General features: G+C 44.2%; 1 protein-coding gene and 1 pseudogene across 17 annotated transcripts in view; one reads left to right on the top strand and one right to left on the bottom strand.

Moving 5' to 3' along the window:
- Nucleotides 1-221: 221 nt before the first annotated feature.
- The window catches only part of PRUNE2 (prune homolog 2 with BCH domain), a 197,586-nt gene continuing 182,769 nt past the window's right edge, over nucleotides 222-15,038 (top strand). For 9 of the 17 annotated variants that reach the window (XM_036433743.2, XM_036433741.2, XM_036433748.2 and 6 more), the window contains exon 1: nucleotides 228-450. In XM_036433743.2, the coding sequence (XP_036289636.1) occupies nucleotides 415-450 (36 nt within the window). In that variant the 5' untranslated portion in view covers nucleotides 228-414. Of the gene's footprint in view, nucleotides 451-15,038 lie in introns of all 17 variants that reach the window. The other 8 variants (XM_036433752.2, XM_036433744.2, XM_036433753.2 and 5 more) reach the window with 4 other exon arrangements.
- Nucleotides 7,049-7,644, bottom strand: LOC118716664 (annotated as a pseudogene).

Genomic DNA, 15,038 nt, shown 5'->3' on the forward strand with positions numbered 1-15,038 from the left:
TGGTTGCAGCATCCTCAGGCGCGCCACGTCAGGAGGCCGCGGCGGGGCCCTGCGATTGGCCCAGGCGCCCTCGCCATCCCCTAGCAAACCGCCCCCGGGGCCCGGTCTGAGCTCCCGCCCCGCAGGAGCGTGCGGTCCAGCTAGCGGGGCGCGCCCCAGGGCTTCCGGCGGCACACCCACTTCCTTACTAGGAAAAGGTCTGGTGTCCCGAGGGGGCGGCGCAGCTCGGGGGTGGGACTGGGAACCTACAGACGCCACCGCCCCGGGCGCAGCCACAGCCGCCTCCGAGCGGCCGGAGGGAGCAGAAGGTCGCTGCGCCACCGGAGGCCACCCTGCGGAGACCCGCGCCTCTCCTCCGGCCGAGGTCTCCCTCCGCACCCCTCCGGGCACCCCTGGTCCAAACCTCACCACGACATGGAAGAATTTTTGCAACGCGCCAAGTCTAAACTGGTAAGTTGAGGAAGCAAGGCGTGTGTGCGCGCTTGTGTGTGCGTGTTCTGATGGAGAGGAAAGGGCATTGCAGTAGGAGAGGCAGAAACAACTTTGCCACTTAGTTGTCAGGGGATGCGGGCTGTATCCTGGCAAGGATCTCTGGAACCCTGGTGCTTTCGGCAAGCAGTACTGCCTCCAGAATCCTTCCCTATGCCAGTCAGGACGCCGACCTGGGGGGTGGTCATGACCTAGCTCAAGTTGTGTGTCCGGTGTGGTTCCTTCAGCCTGAGGTTGGAGAGACGCAGACCCAGCCACGTCTGCATTTTGCTCCTGAAGGCTGGAGGATGGAATGGGTGTGGTGCCCCTTGGGAAAAAAGAGCCCAGCCTCTGCAGATGCCATAGGTGTCCGTGGAATGGAAAAGTGAGGATCTCTTAGAACTAACTGGCTTTACCTGGAGGTGGTGTTAAAGTGTAAGTAAGGAAGGACATGTGCTAATATGCAGTTGATGCAAACAGTCTTCACGCAGAGCTTGCTCCAGTGCAGGAGCTGGGGATATTGTAATGTGAATCCTGTGTCTCTTAGGTCCCTGTTCAAATCTGTGATTTGGGACAGAGAGAGAAGGGGACAGCCCCAACTGTTGCTGGCCACGTGCATTTTGCCAGACTTGCTCTCCCTGGAGGGGACTGGCGTGTTGGTCAGCTGTGTTTAACTGTTTTACTGTACAAAGAGCGAACAGAAATTTCTCTGTATGTTGACAGTTGTTACATTCTCGCCGTTTCCTAATTCCGAATTGTTTTTGGCTCTCCATCATGACATCAATAAACATAATGGAAATTTTTCTGTTTCTGCACTTAAAAAAAAAAGCCTCTGCCCATTTGGAAGCAATATCTTTAATGAACAGTGAAAGCACTTTTTATGGGCCTGGCATTGGAGGAAATGCATAATTTATGATGCCTTTAACCTTTAAACCTTCATCGAAGCCAAAATATAAAGTCTGTGTTAAGGTGACGTCCTAATCACAAGGTAGGATAGTTGCAGGCTTATTCCTGTAACTAACCCTCCAACAACAAAGGGAGTGCGGAGGAAAGCATGGTTTTCACAGTGGCTTAACTGTAAGTATCTTTAAAAAGACCATCCAAGTTGATTAATGCTAATATAAGTACTTTGTTTTCCACCTTAAGCCTCAAGGAGAATGGAACGTTTGCCGGAATTTCAGAATTGAGAAAATATGTGGTCTTTTCTGTGTTTGTGGCTGATCCCCTTATGAGTTTCACATGAGCATTAGAAGGAACATACTGATTGCAGAAACTCCCTTGCATTTCTGGTATTATACATTGACCCTGAGTTCTTCACCTGATAATGAGTGAGAGATGGTAAAAAAGGAAAGTCAATTTTGGCAGCTTATTTATTTGTCTGGTTTTTTTTTTTTTTTTGGGGGGGGGGGAGATGAAAATGAATGGTTGATCAACAATAACTGCAGTTTTAGACCGCACCTGTACTCTGCTCGCCTTATGCTTATTTTAACATAAACATTTAGATTTTGGGGTCTCATGTGAGCAAGAGGTTTGTCTCATTTCTGAAGAGCAATTACTGGAATAAAAAGTGACTATTTCAGAGTAATCAGTTTAGAGTCATGTGTAAGTTTATTTACCGAGTCCCTTCATTAGACGAGCAATTGCTCTACATCATTAAAAAAAGACAGGAAAAAGAAGTGGCTGTTTGAAATACTGATCCCAGACTATTGCCTTAGCCAGAAAAACAATTACTGCTAATTGTGTGTTTTTCTTGGAATAGAGTTCCTGTTAGAGATCACAGTTAGCCTTCTGTATTCATCCACAACAAAGGTGATCGAGTCACATTTTCTCTGACAAACTGTATTTTCTAGGTAAAAAATTTTTTTTTTTTTACTTAATATGCAACATTCAGCTATTGTGGTAAATAACGTTTGTTTTAGAGGATGGATAGCCTTTAAGAGGGGAAAATTGAATAAATAATTGTGGCATTTATTTGTGAGTTTATTCATAATAGGCTTTTTTTTTATTGGGATGTTTTGGGGAAGCATTTTAAGGAGGAGAAATTATGTTGGATTTCACTTAAGCTTTATTAGACCAGAATTAAATAGAATTTAGGTGTTATATTTAAGCTGTTTCCATCAGAAGCTAATACAGATTTATTTATATGATAACTGTAATTTTGGCAGATTTTTTCTACCTACTTCTTATTATTCTACAACTATATGATATATATCTTTGAATGCTTTGAAATAGTCAGTGTCCCTTCCAAACTCATAATATAACCTCATCATCATTGGTGCTAATTTCAGTAGACCAGAGGAATTAAAAATTCCGAAATGGAATTGCTATTAGCCATAGATAAAATCTCCCATCATCAGACTTTGGAAGAAATGGTTTGTGTGCCTTTAATTCCCAACTAGGAGCATTTATCATTTATCTGAGGAGAGAAGAGGTTTCCCATTCGAGGCCAGGCCCTTGGGTTGAGCAGATACCTCTGAAGCAGAGGGACGCTTTTGAATTTTTATCAGGGAGTTTAGAGATGATTTCTGTTGAAATGGAGAGAGCACCCTCTCCATTCCATTTATCATTTCAGTCTGGTTTTGTAAGTCCTTAAACTGAAGCAGATTCGCTGACACAGTCCCAGTCTCCTTTCCCCTAAATCTCCCCTTCCAGTACCATCTGAGAAGAGATGAAATTGTACAGAAATGGCAAAAGTAAACCCAAGTTGGCATAAGAGCCATCTCCCTCTCCTGGAGCTCAAATGCTTCTCTAGGGGGCCTGCCTTTTGCCTTGTTAGGACAGGCGTGGGTGCCAGGAGCTATTTCATAAACAAGAAAACCTGGGCTGAAGGTGGAAGGCAGCAAGAGACTGGGTCCTGCTGTGCACAGTCTCCAGAAATGCCACCTTCCTGACAAAGAAGGAACTGACATAATTACCATTAAAACAATTAAGACAGTAGAGTAAGCAGCATGGGAGCTGGACTCCAAGGCAGTAGAACTGGTAATCAAAGGGTGATGTTTGTTACTCTGGTTCACTACCCCAGATGAGTGAGATCTGGTGAGAACCCAGATGTTTCTGATCTGGACACTTCCTGCTAGCACTAAAAATGAAAGTGAAAACATATTTTCTTTTGCTCCTGCCACTGCCCACCTGGCTTTTCTTCCACTTGCCTATTCTGAGCTGGAATAAGGAAGGAGATCAAATCCTGTAGTTCCAGGTCAGCTCTTAAGTTTCAGCCATGCTTTTCATTTTAGTTACACAAGTCTGTGGTGATGTCTTAGTCATTCTCTAGTAAGAGAAACTGAAGACAGGGAAGAATGAGAACTTCGTACCCTAGGCTCTAATTTGGGAAATGTCTTCCAGGTTCATGGTGGCCAGCTCAGAAAAATATTCAGGCCAAGACAAAATACTCAGGCCTCATGATGGCAGTAAATGGTCCAATTCCCCATGAACGCTGGGAGGGGTGGGTTTGGGGGAGGTAGATGGGGCTCTGGCTGGCAGAAAGCCATGGTCCCCACACTGAGTAGTTAAGCTGCCGAGCCTCTCCCGCTGCCCAGACCCCACCAGCTGATGCAATTCAAGCAGCTGCTCAAGGCGACGGCGAGATGGGAGGAGGGCCTCTGCAGCACACTGCCCTACGTTGTAGGTCAAGCCAGCCTTGGGTGTGTGTGGCCAGAGTGTCAGCTGCTGCCAGAAGGATACAGGACATATTAATGCCTTAGGAATGCTGCTTTCAAAGACAGGGTGGGGACAGGGCTACCACTACCGTCTGGGGAATGCATCTGCCACTTCAGCAAGTGACAGCTGCAGGCGGAGGGCTCATAGCTGCGGTGGATGTTGGCCAATAGGTGGGCTTCTTCAGAAGAGTTCTGTGTGACCTACCTGCCAACGTATACTCTGTGGTATGTGGTCTAGAGACAAGAAAGCACACTCAAAACTCTACATGAACAACCCCATTAGAGTTTATAGAGGGGCTGGGGTTTAAAGAAAGAAAGAAAAACACTGCAGCATGCCCGCAGACCAGAGGTCGGCAAACTGCGGCTGGCGAACCACATGCGGCTCTTTGGCCCCTTGAGTTTTTAGCAAAGGCCCGTTTAATTAAGTTAATAACAACGTACCTACTTATAGAGTTTAAGGTTAAAATATTTTGGTTCTCAAAAGAAATTTTAATCATTGTACTGTTGATATTTTGGCTTTGTTGACTAATGAGTTTGCCGACCCCTGCCATAGACGAATCATCTTGACTATAAATTGGAGGAACATTCCTTCCTGATTGCCTTTATGGGAAGAAGGTGGTGCATGTCAATAAAAAAACACCTTTAAAGGGAAAGCGCCATACCTTTCAAAAAGTCGCTGTGGGAAGGATTGGCAGCGGTGAGATGCTGGCAGAGCAGTTTCCTTTGGCAAGCTGAGCTCATTCTGATCACCGTCCACGGGATCAGCTCCTGACCCATCATGAGTGAGAGCTGGTGCATTTGAGACCGTGCCTCTTTGCCAGAGCATCCTGAGCAGGACACGCAGGAACCCAAGCTCTTCTGTGAAAGTGGAGCCACTGCTCAGGGCCTGATGAGAAAAGAGCCCTTGGCTGCTGTAGTCCAGGAGTCAGCTCCATTTCTCACTGCCGGAGCTTTCAGACCCTGAGCCGTGAATGTCCCAGGCTTTTTCCTTGTGAATCTCAGAGTGGATTTGTTTTCCTCAAAGGTGAAGAATTGATCATTCCCATTCAGACAGCACCTAGGGTCTAGAAGGATGTGATCAGGTGAGTGAGGACACCCTTTAATCAGTGATTTGGGGGATGTTTTATGTTGACTAAGTACAAAGTAGCAGCATTGGTCCCAGAAACCCATTTGTTTCTATGAAGCCTTATAGTAACATCATTTTGGGTTCGGTGCACCTCTCCTGGAGCTCTTGTAAGCAATGGTGCCTTAGTGATGAAGACTTCACTCTTCCTTACATCCAGGCTTCCTTAGTGTGTTAGCTGAGCAAAAAAAAAAAAAAAAAAAAAAAAAAAAAAAAAAAAAAAAAAAAAAAAAGGTGAAGGAGGAATACCTGGGTCTGGATGCTGGAGACTGGAGAGGTGAAGTGCATGGTGTTGCCTTGGTTGTTGATTCTTTTCAGACCCTGGGGCTTATGGAAGAGTCATGGAGTTTGGAGTCTTTGAAAAGAACCTGGGAGGGGCAGGGCTGACATATTCACATAGACTTCGAATGATAGGCACCCTCTAAGTTTGTGCAGAACACGACCTACACAATCCTACAAGGCTGCCTTGCCATGGATCCCACAGCAGCCTACTCAAAATCTCCGGCAACGTCCCAGACCCACTTCTGTCTGAGCCCTGTGGCTTTTGTCTCCAGGGAAAGTTAATCTCTCATTTTAAGAACTCTTGGGAGGTTAACTGAGCCCTAAATTGCCCAGGAAAATCAGACCCATGAAGGTTTGGTTAGAAAAACGAAGCTCATAAAAAAGCCTTGAGTTTTTAATATGAAAAATGAAATAATGATGCCTACTTTGTAGGGCTTGTTGTAAAGCCAAAGTACCTACAACCCATAGCACAGAACCTGGAAGGATGGTTGCTCTTCCCCATTTACCTCCAAGTTGTTCCTTTTCTTCACTTCCTTATCTCCACGAATAACATTGTTATTCATCCAGTTTCTCCAACTTGGAATTTCCTTCTCCTCTATCCTTCCATGCAAGGCCAGCTATCTGGTTGGTCTCCTGCAAACCTCTCTCCCACTGCTATGAGGTATATCACCGTGAAAGCATTGTTCACACCTCTCCCAACCCTCCCTTAAAACCTCAGTCATGCCCTAACAGGTTTGGCTCAGTGGATAGAACGTTGGCCTGTGGACTCAAGGGTCCCAGGTTCGATTCTGGTCAAGGGCATGTACCTTGGTTGCAGGCACACACCCAGTAGGGAGTGTGAAGGAGGCAGCTGATTGATGTTTCTCTCTCATCGATGTTTCTAACTCTCTTTCCCTCTCCCTTCCTCTCTGTAAAAAAATCAATAAAATATATTATTTAAAAACAACAACAAAAAACTCAGTTACTTCCTATTGCTCTTAGGAGAACTAACAGACAACACTCTTAATTTGACCCTGGGCTCTGGCCCAGTCTGCTGTCCAGCTTCTGCTGGCTTCTTCTCCTGCTCCCTACCATACCCCCTGGCTTAAATATCTCCTACCTCTTCTTCAGATCAGGTGAAGAAGAAGGGATGGCTGCTGAACAATCCCTCCCTCCCCCATTCCCTCACTTCATATGTATAAGTCAGGTGTTCTATTGTTTGCTTGCTTGTTTTGTAATGCTTTTAGCCCCCTTATCTCAGCTTGTCATTATATCTTTATTGGGCATGTTTATTTGATTGATTGATGAGAGCATAGACCACGGCATGGTATCTACAAGGCCTGGTACAGTGCTTGAAGCTCACTAAGTAGGGGTGTGTGTGTGTGTGTGTTTGTTTGTGTGTGTTTTGCAAGGGAGACAATGAATCATGCCATATTATTAATTACATACAAAGACCTTCCAATCCTGTTATCTAAAGATCATTTCACTTCCTGCTCTGTTTGACAGTCTCTTTCCTCAGCAATGAGGTCATACCTTTTTCTCAGGAAAGAGAAATACCTAGTTTATTGCCTTTCCATTAACAAAACTGTTGTTGAGCTGAGCTGAGGGGTAGAGCTGTCAGCTGTTGGCATCTTTTATCTGAACCACATCGAAAGAACCAGGATGTCCCTTTCTATTGATGATCACACCAATTCTTCAGTGGTGGTCAGTGTGAACACCCTGAGTCACCAGATGAGAGATTTATTTTGTGTCTATAAAGATCTTTCTTCCTTTGCACAACTTGTACTTGGCCTCCTCAGGTGTGATATAAAAAAACAACAAAGCCACCCTTGGTGCCATAGATCAGAGGGAAATGCTCTGTGGTCTTGTCAATGCTGATGACCGTCCATAAAACCACCAGGCTAGGCTGTATCCGTTCAGACCTCAATCTTAATGAAGAATGGCTTCGTGCAGACCTTTACTTCACTGCCTGTCAGGGCGGGTTCAAGTCTGTTCCTCAGAAAAAGAAGCAGGGCAAATACTCCCTCAGCTTGTGGGATCAGTTGATGGATGAGGAGCAAACACACCCATCAGTTTATCCAGCATCCAGAACTTTGCAGTTGCTATATGCTTCAGATGCTTGGGACCAGGAGCCATGACTGTGCTAAGCACAAAAAGAGTAAAGTGTTTTCAGACTGAATGAAGCCATAAGGCAAAAGTCTTGCACACAAAGTGGGACTCGTGTTAGTGGCTCTATAAAAATGAGTAAGTGGACGAACAGACTCTTAGAAGTGTGAATCTGAAGAAGGGCTGGTGATAGTATGAAGGACCCAAGTTGGTTGATTGGAAGGTGGTGAGAAACATTTAGATCACTTTGCACAGAGTAGGTACTTCATACTAAATGTTACTGCAAAATAACAAAGCTAGCCCTGGCTGGGTGGCTTAATTGGTTTTAGATGGCTGGAGTGTCATTTCATCCCTAGTTCGGGCACATACGGGAGGCAATCAACCTCTCTCTCTCTCTCTCTCTCTCTCTCTCTCTCTCTCTCTCTGTCTCTCTCTCTCATTCTTTCTTTTAAAAAAAATCAACAAAAACATACCCTCATGTGAGGATTAAAAAAAGAAAAGAAAAACAAAATAACAAGGCTAGTTTTTATGCAAGGCTGAATGAGATGCATATGGTCTTGAATATATTTTGGCAACAGGACTTGTTTAGTTTAGGGTGTATCTACTCACATTTCAGAATTAGCTTTTGAGCAATTAATATATTATGCAGATACATCAAAACAAGTGGCTGAAAGTTAAAAACCTTATCTGTGTTATAATTCTTTATGATTGGTGACTTCCCTGGGGGCAGTAAGAATTTCACATTCCTATGCCTGAGCCCCCAACCTGGCAACCTGAAGCAGCCTGTAGTAAAAGTTGCCAGCCCTGATAGGAAGAATCTCAGAGAGCACTTTGGGATTTGGAGGAACCTTAAAGATCCTGTTGTTCTCCTCACTTCTTTCCCTTAAATGCCGTGTGGACTCTGAGGGCCAGATGTCTGATGTCAAAGGCAGACGTTGCCATTATTACTTACTCATCAGGCAACTTCACCCTTTTCTGAGCCTCAGTTCCCTCATCTGTGGCATGAGAACAATAATAGCACTCCCCTCCCAGGGCTGTTGGAGGATGCATGTACCAAGATGAGAATGTGTTCTCTATCCACAATAATCAAAGCGTGATGGGAACCTCTGATACAAGAGAGACAGAAAGCCCTTGTTAGAAACAGAGGCAATTCTTAGCTCCCTTTGCTTCAACTAAAATTTGTGGACTACCTATACGAGATACATCTTTGTACATTGATACATTGATTTGAAAACTCAATGCCCACCAGGGTCTTGTGAGGTAGCCATTATTCTCCTTTTGCAGGCTCAGTGAGGTTGGCCCAAGGTTCCACAGCCACTAAAGAGCAGAGGCTTTGTTCCCAAATCACCTGATTCCAGTCCCAGGACCCTTCCCCTCATCTGTAAGTACCTCTTCCCACCATATGTCCTGGGACATTTCATTCTTTTTAAATGAAAAGTGAACAATTTGACACATTAATAGGAGGGTTGAGAGTTAAGTTCACTTGATTGAAGAGAGGTTCATTTCCCCGTGCTATATATATATAACAACCCTCAGGTAACTGAGTAATCAACCAAGATTGTGAGCACAACTTTCGGTGTTGCAGATTTCTTTGTTGTTGCCACTCGCTTGCTGGAGACTGGAGGGATTACTTTGAGTGGTTGGTTGTAAGGTGGGTGAACTCACCCCAGGTGACACAGCTAGTAAGGAGAAGGGCTGGCATTGGGGCTCAGCTCTCAGCTGTGCAGACAAGTCCTCCAGCTGAGTAATGTCCCAGAAAACTGCTGGTTATACTTAAGATGCATGTAGGAGCACAGAAAAGGGGGAGAAAGGAAAGCAGAGAAGAGGTGCAAGGGAATGGAAATAGGAGAAAGAGAAGAATAAAAGGATTCAGGCAGAAAGCAAGTTTGAAAAGTGGTGAGAGAGAGAAGAAAATCCTTCCAAAATCCAGGTTAGAATGAGTTGCAAGAGGCACCGTTTAGGTGCCTGGAGTTCACTTATTTGGCAACATCAGCCAACCTAAAGTTTCCTAAAAACTAGGAATTAGGCACAGGCAGCTTTCCTTCAGGTAAAAAGTGAAACATACCTTTATACTCAGTTCTTTCCTCACAGGAAAATGTCCAAACTCCATTTCTGAGCCCCTTCAGGAGGTTATACCTGTAAGTCATTTAGAGAATGCTAGGAATCCAGCATAGACCCGGAGAATGCTAGCTGTCAAAGTCATTTGTGCTTTGACAAGCTTAGTTTTCTCAGCTGGGGGTGATGGAAGGAGAGGCTGCCAAAGGCTGTAATTGCTGGTAACGTACAATGGAGGAATTACACAAACAAAACAAAAAATCAAACAGAACCTTTAGGAAGCAGACCCAGGCACTCTATTAGTACCATTGCATCTGGTGTGGGGTCAATAGTGCTAAATATCCGCACAGCTTCTGGGGACCATAATCTCTGTGAGGTCAAGTCCATCACTGGTGCTCACAGTAATGACCCTGAATCATCACAGAAGAAAGATCATTTAAGCTCTGTGCCCCATTTAAGGAGGAAAGTGTGGTACTCAAGCAATTTCAGAAAAATAGAAAAGAAATTGTCGCATGGAGGGTAAGCTGTGGTTGTCTGAAAAAGTCCCTTGCATAGGAGACCTCCTTCTTGAGCGAAACCAGCTAAGTGAAATGTCATGGTTTATAACGGGTGAGTCAGGAGTCAGGACAGACAGTGATGGGGCTTAAGTTGTAAGCCTGATCGGGGAGGTACAGGACATGAAAAACCTTACTCCCCACCCCATTCTAAATTCACGGCTAAACCTGGTTCTGGACTCCACAGCAAAGCTGCAGGAGTGACCAGGAACCTATACAATAAGGTTCCTAAGAGCAGCCTGAGAGGGCTGATGGGCTTTTACTTATTTGAAAGGTTTTTATGGAAGGGTTCCCATTCATAAGAACCATTTCCTTTTTTCAGGTGAAAAAAACAGGGCTTTTGGGATGAGTGATTTTTTTTTTCTTTAAAAGAAAAGTCCAGTTGTTTTGCTGTGAAACTTTAACAATTAATTAAAGGGTACAAAAGAGATATGTGCATGCCTGCTTCTTGCTCTCCAAAGTGGAAAAGAAGGAGGAGCTGAGGCAGAGGTGTACCCTGCATGTAGAAACAGCGTTACAGTCTTCAAACACACATTCTCTGGCAAGTGGTCAGCGGTGCTGGCCAGACGGCACCTGGCTCTGGGGAGACAGAAGTGTCACAGCAGGTGGGCAGATCAGCTGCCGCCGGCCATGGGTAAATCTGAGAGGACACATGCCCAGCTGCTCCCCTGGAAGACAGCGTCCCAGGGCCCCTCTCCAGGGAGGCAAGGGAGCTGGTCTCTCTGTACCCGCCCATCCCCCATGCTCTGCTCTCCCCCACCCCTTCTCCTGGCCTTTGCATGCAGCATTCCCTGGCTGAGCTACCAGGAGTATTCTTTCACCCTTTGGCGGCTACAATATAAACAGACTCCCAGAGCCACGGCCTGTTGGAGGGCTGGATTCTTTCAGGGCAAGGTAAGCAGTATTTCAACTAATTCTTGTGGATTAATACAAGCCTACCCTTGGATTCAGGCTTTGTTTTATGTTTTGCGTGTTTATCAAGATCATTGGGAAGAATTTTTGTTTCCTTGATTTTAGGTTGGGAACAAACGGAAAGGCTGGTCTTAGGAAATGTTTAAAGGTCACGGAAAGGGTGACTAAGAGGGAGAATTTTGTCCTCTAGCTGCATCTTTCCGCTATTGGTTCATTGTGCACTAGCTTTGTAAGACCCGGGCGTGAATCAAAGGGATTTCAGTGGCTCTGTAACTGTCCTGGCCACCTGGCCAATACCCTTGGCCTGTGGCCTGATGTGCCATCATCCATGGCTCCAGCATCCAGAAAAACTGACATAAACTCATGGAGGTGGATGCAGATCAAAATGCCACTCCAGAACCGGCTTTTTGAAAAATTCATTAGCTCTCCAAAGCATTAGGGCAGTCTGAGCCTCATGGAGGGGGGAAAAATGTGTTTCTCATTCCTGTGGCACTATTTCATGCCCAAATACTAGTCTACTGACTAAGCATGACTTTGCTGTAGAAACCAGTTCACATTCTGAGTGTCATGAGCTAGCATTTACATGGTCTACTTTGAAGAATATCACAAACACTGAGCCGGGCTGGTTACTGCTGGCTCCTGAGTTGGACGTTGGCCATCAGCGAGATTTGTATCTGGCCACCCTGATCACTCCGTCACACTGGACTCGTGCTGACCTTTCACTTCAGAGAGTGGTGTGGACAACAGGCAGCATATAACATTCTGTTACTACAATCTTTTATTAGTGATTTCCTGTTGTGAAACTGTTAATTATCGTAATCACAGACCTAACATGAAAACTATTGTGGAAGAATGAATCTTCCACTGAAACAGATGGCTTCAGACTTTGTGCATTTCCACCTCCTGGTATTTTGTTTTAGGCTTAATTTATTTATAATATAATAAATAAACATTAAAGCAAATTTGGGAAATAAAAGAAGGCTGAAAAATGAACTGTTTATAATAGAAAAAATAAAAATTACCCACTTTCATAGAAGCATGAATCTAGGCAATATTTCTTAGTCTTTCTTTCCTGTGCATAGGATTAAAATAGGATATTTATATATTTTGATATCTTGATTTCTATCCTACTTGACATTGTCTATTGAATATTTCTTTGTTATTACATAGTATTCCAAATCAACATCTTAAATAATAAAAAAGACATACATGTTGATTATCCCTCCTTTTTGATATTGTTAATTGCATTAAAAAGGTTTTGTGCCTAAAGCATTTTATCCTGTTTAAAATTGAGTCCTTAAAATAGCTTTTAAAATATGTAACTATTGGAGCAAAAGATATAAACATTCTTAAGTTTTTTGATAAATCTTTCCAACTTGATGAAATCTACCAAATTTCAAGACTCAGAGAGGTTAACTTGTCTCACAGAACACTGTGATAGAGCCACGCATAATTTTCAGATCTCTTGGCACCTACCCTGTTTCCCCGAAAATAAGACGGTGTCTTATATTAATTTTTTCTCCCAAAGTTGTGCTAGGTCTTATTGTCAGGGGATGTCTTATCTTTCCATGCGCTAGGTCTTATTTTCGGAGGATGTCTTATTTTCGGGGGAACACGTAGATATGTGCTCCTGACAAACTGGCAAGGCTGCACAGAATAGTGGGGAGAGTGCTATGCTAATTTTTAAAATATGGACCTGAGCAAATAACCCGAAGCTGCCTTACTGCTAAATTAAAGCGATCATAATACAGTCTGGGCTACGCCAAGTACAGCTGTTCTTTGAGATGAGTGCGGTAGAATCTGACTCCAATGGCCACTTCCTCTTTTTCTTTTCACTTCCACTCTCAATTATTTCAAAAGGATTGAGCCTTATGGAGCAGTCAAGCCAGTTGCTGTTGTACTTGGTGTGGTATTTCATGTGCCATGGCATTGCACTTCATAACTGCTCCCACCTATGCGGTCTCATTCGATCCACCTTGGATAAGGACATGTTTTATATTTACATCACAGATGGGAGAACAAGGTCAGCGAGGGGACATGCTGCCTTGCCCAGGGACACACAGCTAGTAAATGGCAAAGTGGCTGCAGAATGTCTTCTGGGTCCCAAGCCCTTTATGCCAAGAGGATCTATAAGAACAAAAATTGGTCCCCCACTTTCAAAGGGTAGTTTGAAAGTTTCATCGAGATTTTGGTTGATTTGGATTCACCTTCATAAAAGGAAATGGCCAAGTAAAAAATACAGGGCTCTATTCCAAGAGGAAAATATCCAATGATGAAACAAATTCATACTGTAGCTGTGTTACAGGAAAGCAAGTCCATGGAGCTGTGGAGTTCTGTGTGATGAACTCGAACAGTTTGCAAGCGTGAGATGTTTGGTGGAAACATGCAGAGCTCCACAGGGCTGAGGACCGAGTGTCACCTGAGATGGGAAGAGGCTCCTGAGAGGCAGGTCTCTGGAGGGCCTGTGGGCTTCATCCCGCACACCTGTAATGGGGGAACAGGTGATGGGATGTCACTTATGTTGACTTCACTTGAGAGGTTTATGTAATGGGAAGACAGAAGTCTAATTGCCTGTAACATCAGCTCTTTCCTTGCTATAGAGGAGGTGTAATTTGTTCTCTCCTCTCCTCTCCTCTCCTCTCCTCTCCTCTCCTCTCCTCTCCTCTCCTCTCCTCTCCTCTTCTCTCCTCTCCTCTCCTCTCCTCTCTTCTTTTCTCTCTCTTCCCCTCTACTGACCCCATCCCCACTATTTCTTCATTTGGATCATTTTCATTAACTGGCCCAAACCCTGTATGCAACCCATATTTATGAAATAGGGAGTAATTTCTGTTTAGTGCCATTTAATGTAATGTACACTGAATTCTTCTCCTTCAAAACGCTATGAAACATATTTTTCTGGGCCAATTTTCTTATAGCCATGGCCTGACAGAGGCCACACAATGGCTAAATTCAATACACACAAAGATGAAGATGCATCAGACACACTGGCCTATGCATAGAGGTGCTGGGTTGCCTGTATTTTTCAACCTATTTTAAGAGTTTGATGAATTCATGGTGATGAAAAAAGTGAAACAACCTCACATAAGTGAAAGGAGATTTAGAGAGATGAAGCTCAAGGTTAGTCTGGACTTGAAATTCTGTATTCATAACAATTTCAGGTTTATAGGACATCAGTTACTCTGTAAACCTAATATAATTTTTTAAGCAAAATTTATTACCTACAGGATGGCTTGTGTACAGTATGGTAATTTTTTTCTAGATGTCGGGTTGGGAAGCTTTACTCTATGCCAAGGGAAATATATTTGGGGTGATATTTCTGGAAAGTGTTGGGATGGGAGTGGAACTGACTCTGAGAGACTTAGCTGTGCAGTTGTTAAATCATGCACATCTGCCAAATAATTAGCATGCTGTGGGGCAGGAAGTTCTGGAATGGAACCCTGTGGATCACAACCCTCGCTATCCAACTCCTCACTGGATACATTTCTGCTTTTTTAAAGACTTAGAGCAGAGAACATGGGGAGAAGACTTAGAGACATTCAGGTTAAGCTAGTGTCTTGTCATGACCCATATCCCTTGTTGGGTCTTCTCTCTGCCCTGATTTCCCCATAACATCTTAATCCTGCTTCTTACCCCTGGCACTCACCCTCAGCAAAACATGCTCTTGGCCAGAAAGCAGGGAAGTAGAATACCTCTCAGTATTTGCTCTACAGTTTACACTGCAGTCCTTGGAGATGGGCACTGCTATGCCTGGTATATGGCGCTAAATTTCTAGTATGCTATCTATACCTGAGAGTCTTAACTTCCATTTCCATTTCAGCATTCCTCAGGGGTGTGAGGCAGTTACTTCAGGAGGAGTGGTCACTGTAGCAGGGCTTCTTAGGTTCACACGCATGGAGATCATCC

The sequence above is a fragment of the Pipistrellus kuhlii genome, unplaced genomic scaffold (genome assembly GCF_014108245.1).
Source record: "Pipistrellus kuhlii isolate mPipKuh1 unplaced genomic scaffold, mPipKuh1.p scaffold_m20_p_12, whole genome shotgun sequence".
In the NCBI taxonomy this organism is placed as follows: domain Eukaryota; kingdom Metazoa; phylum Chordata; class Mammalia; order Chiroptera; family Vespertilionidae; genus Pipistrellus; species Pipistrellus kuhlii.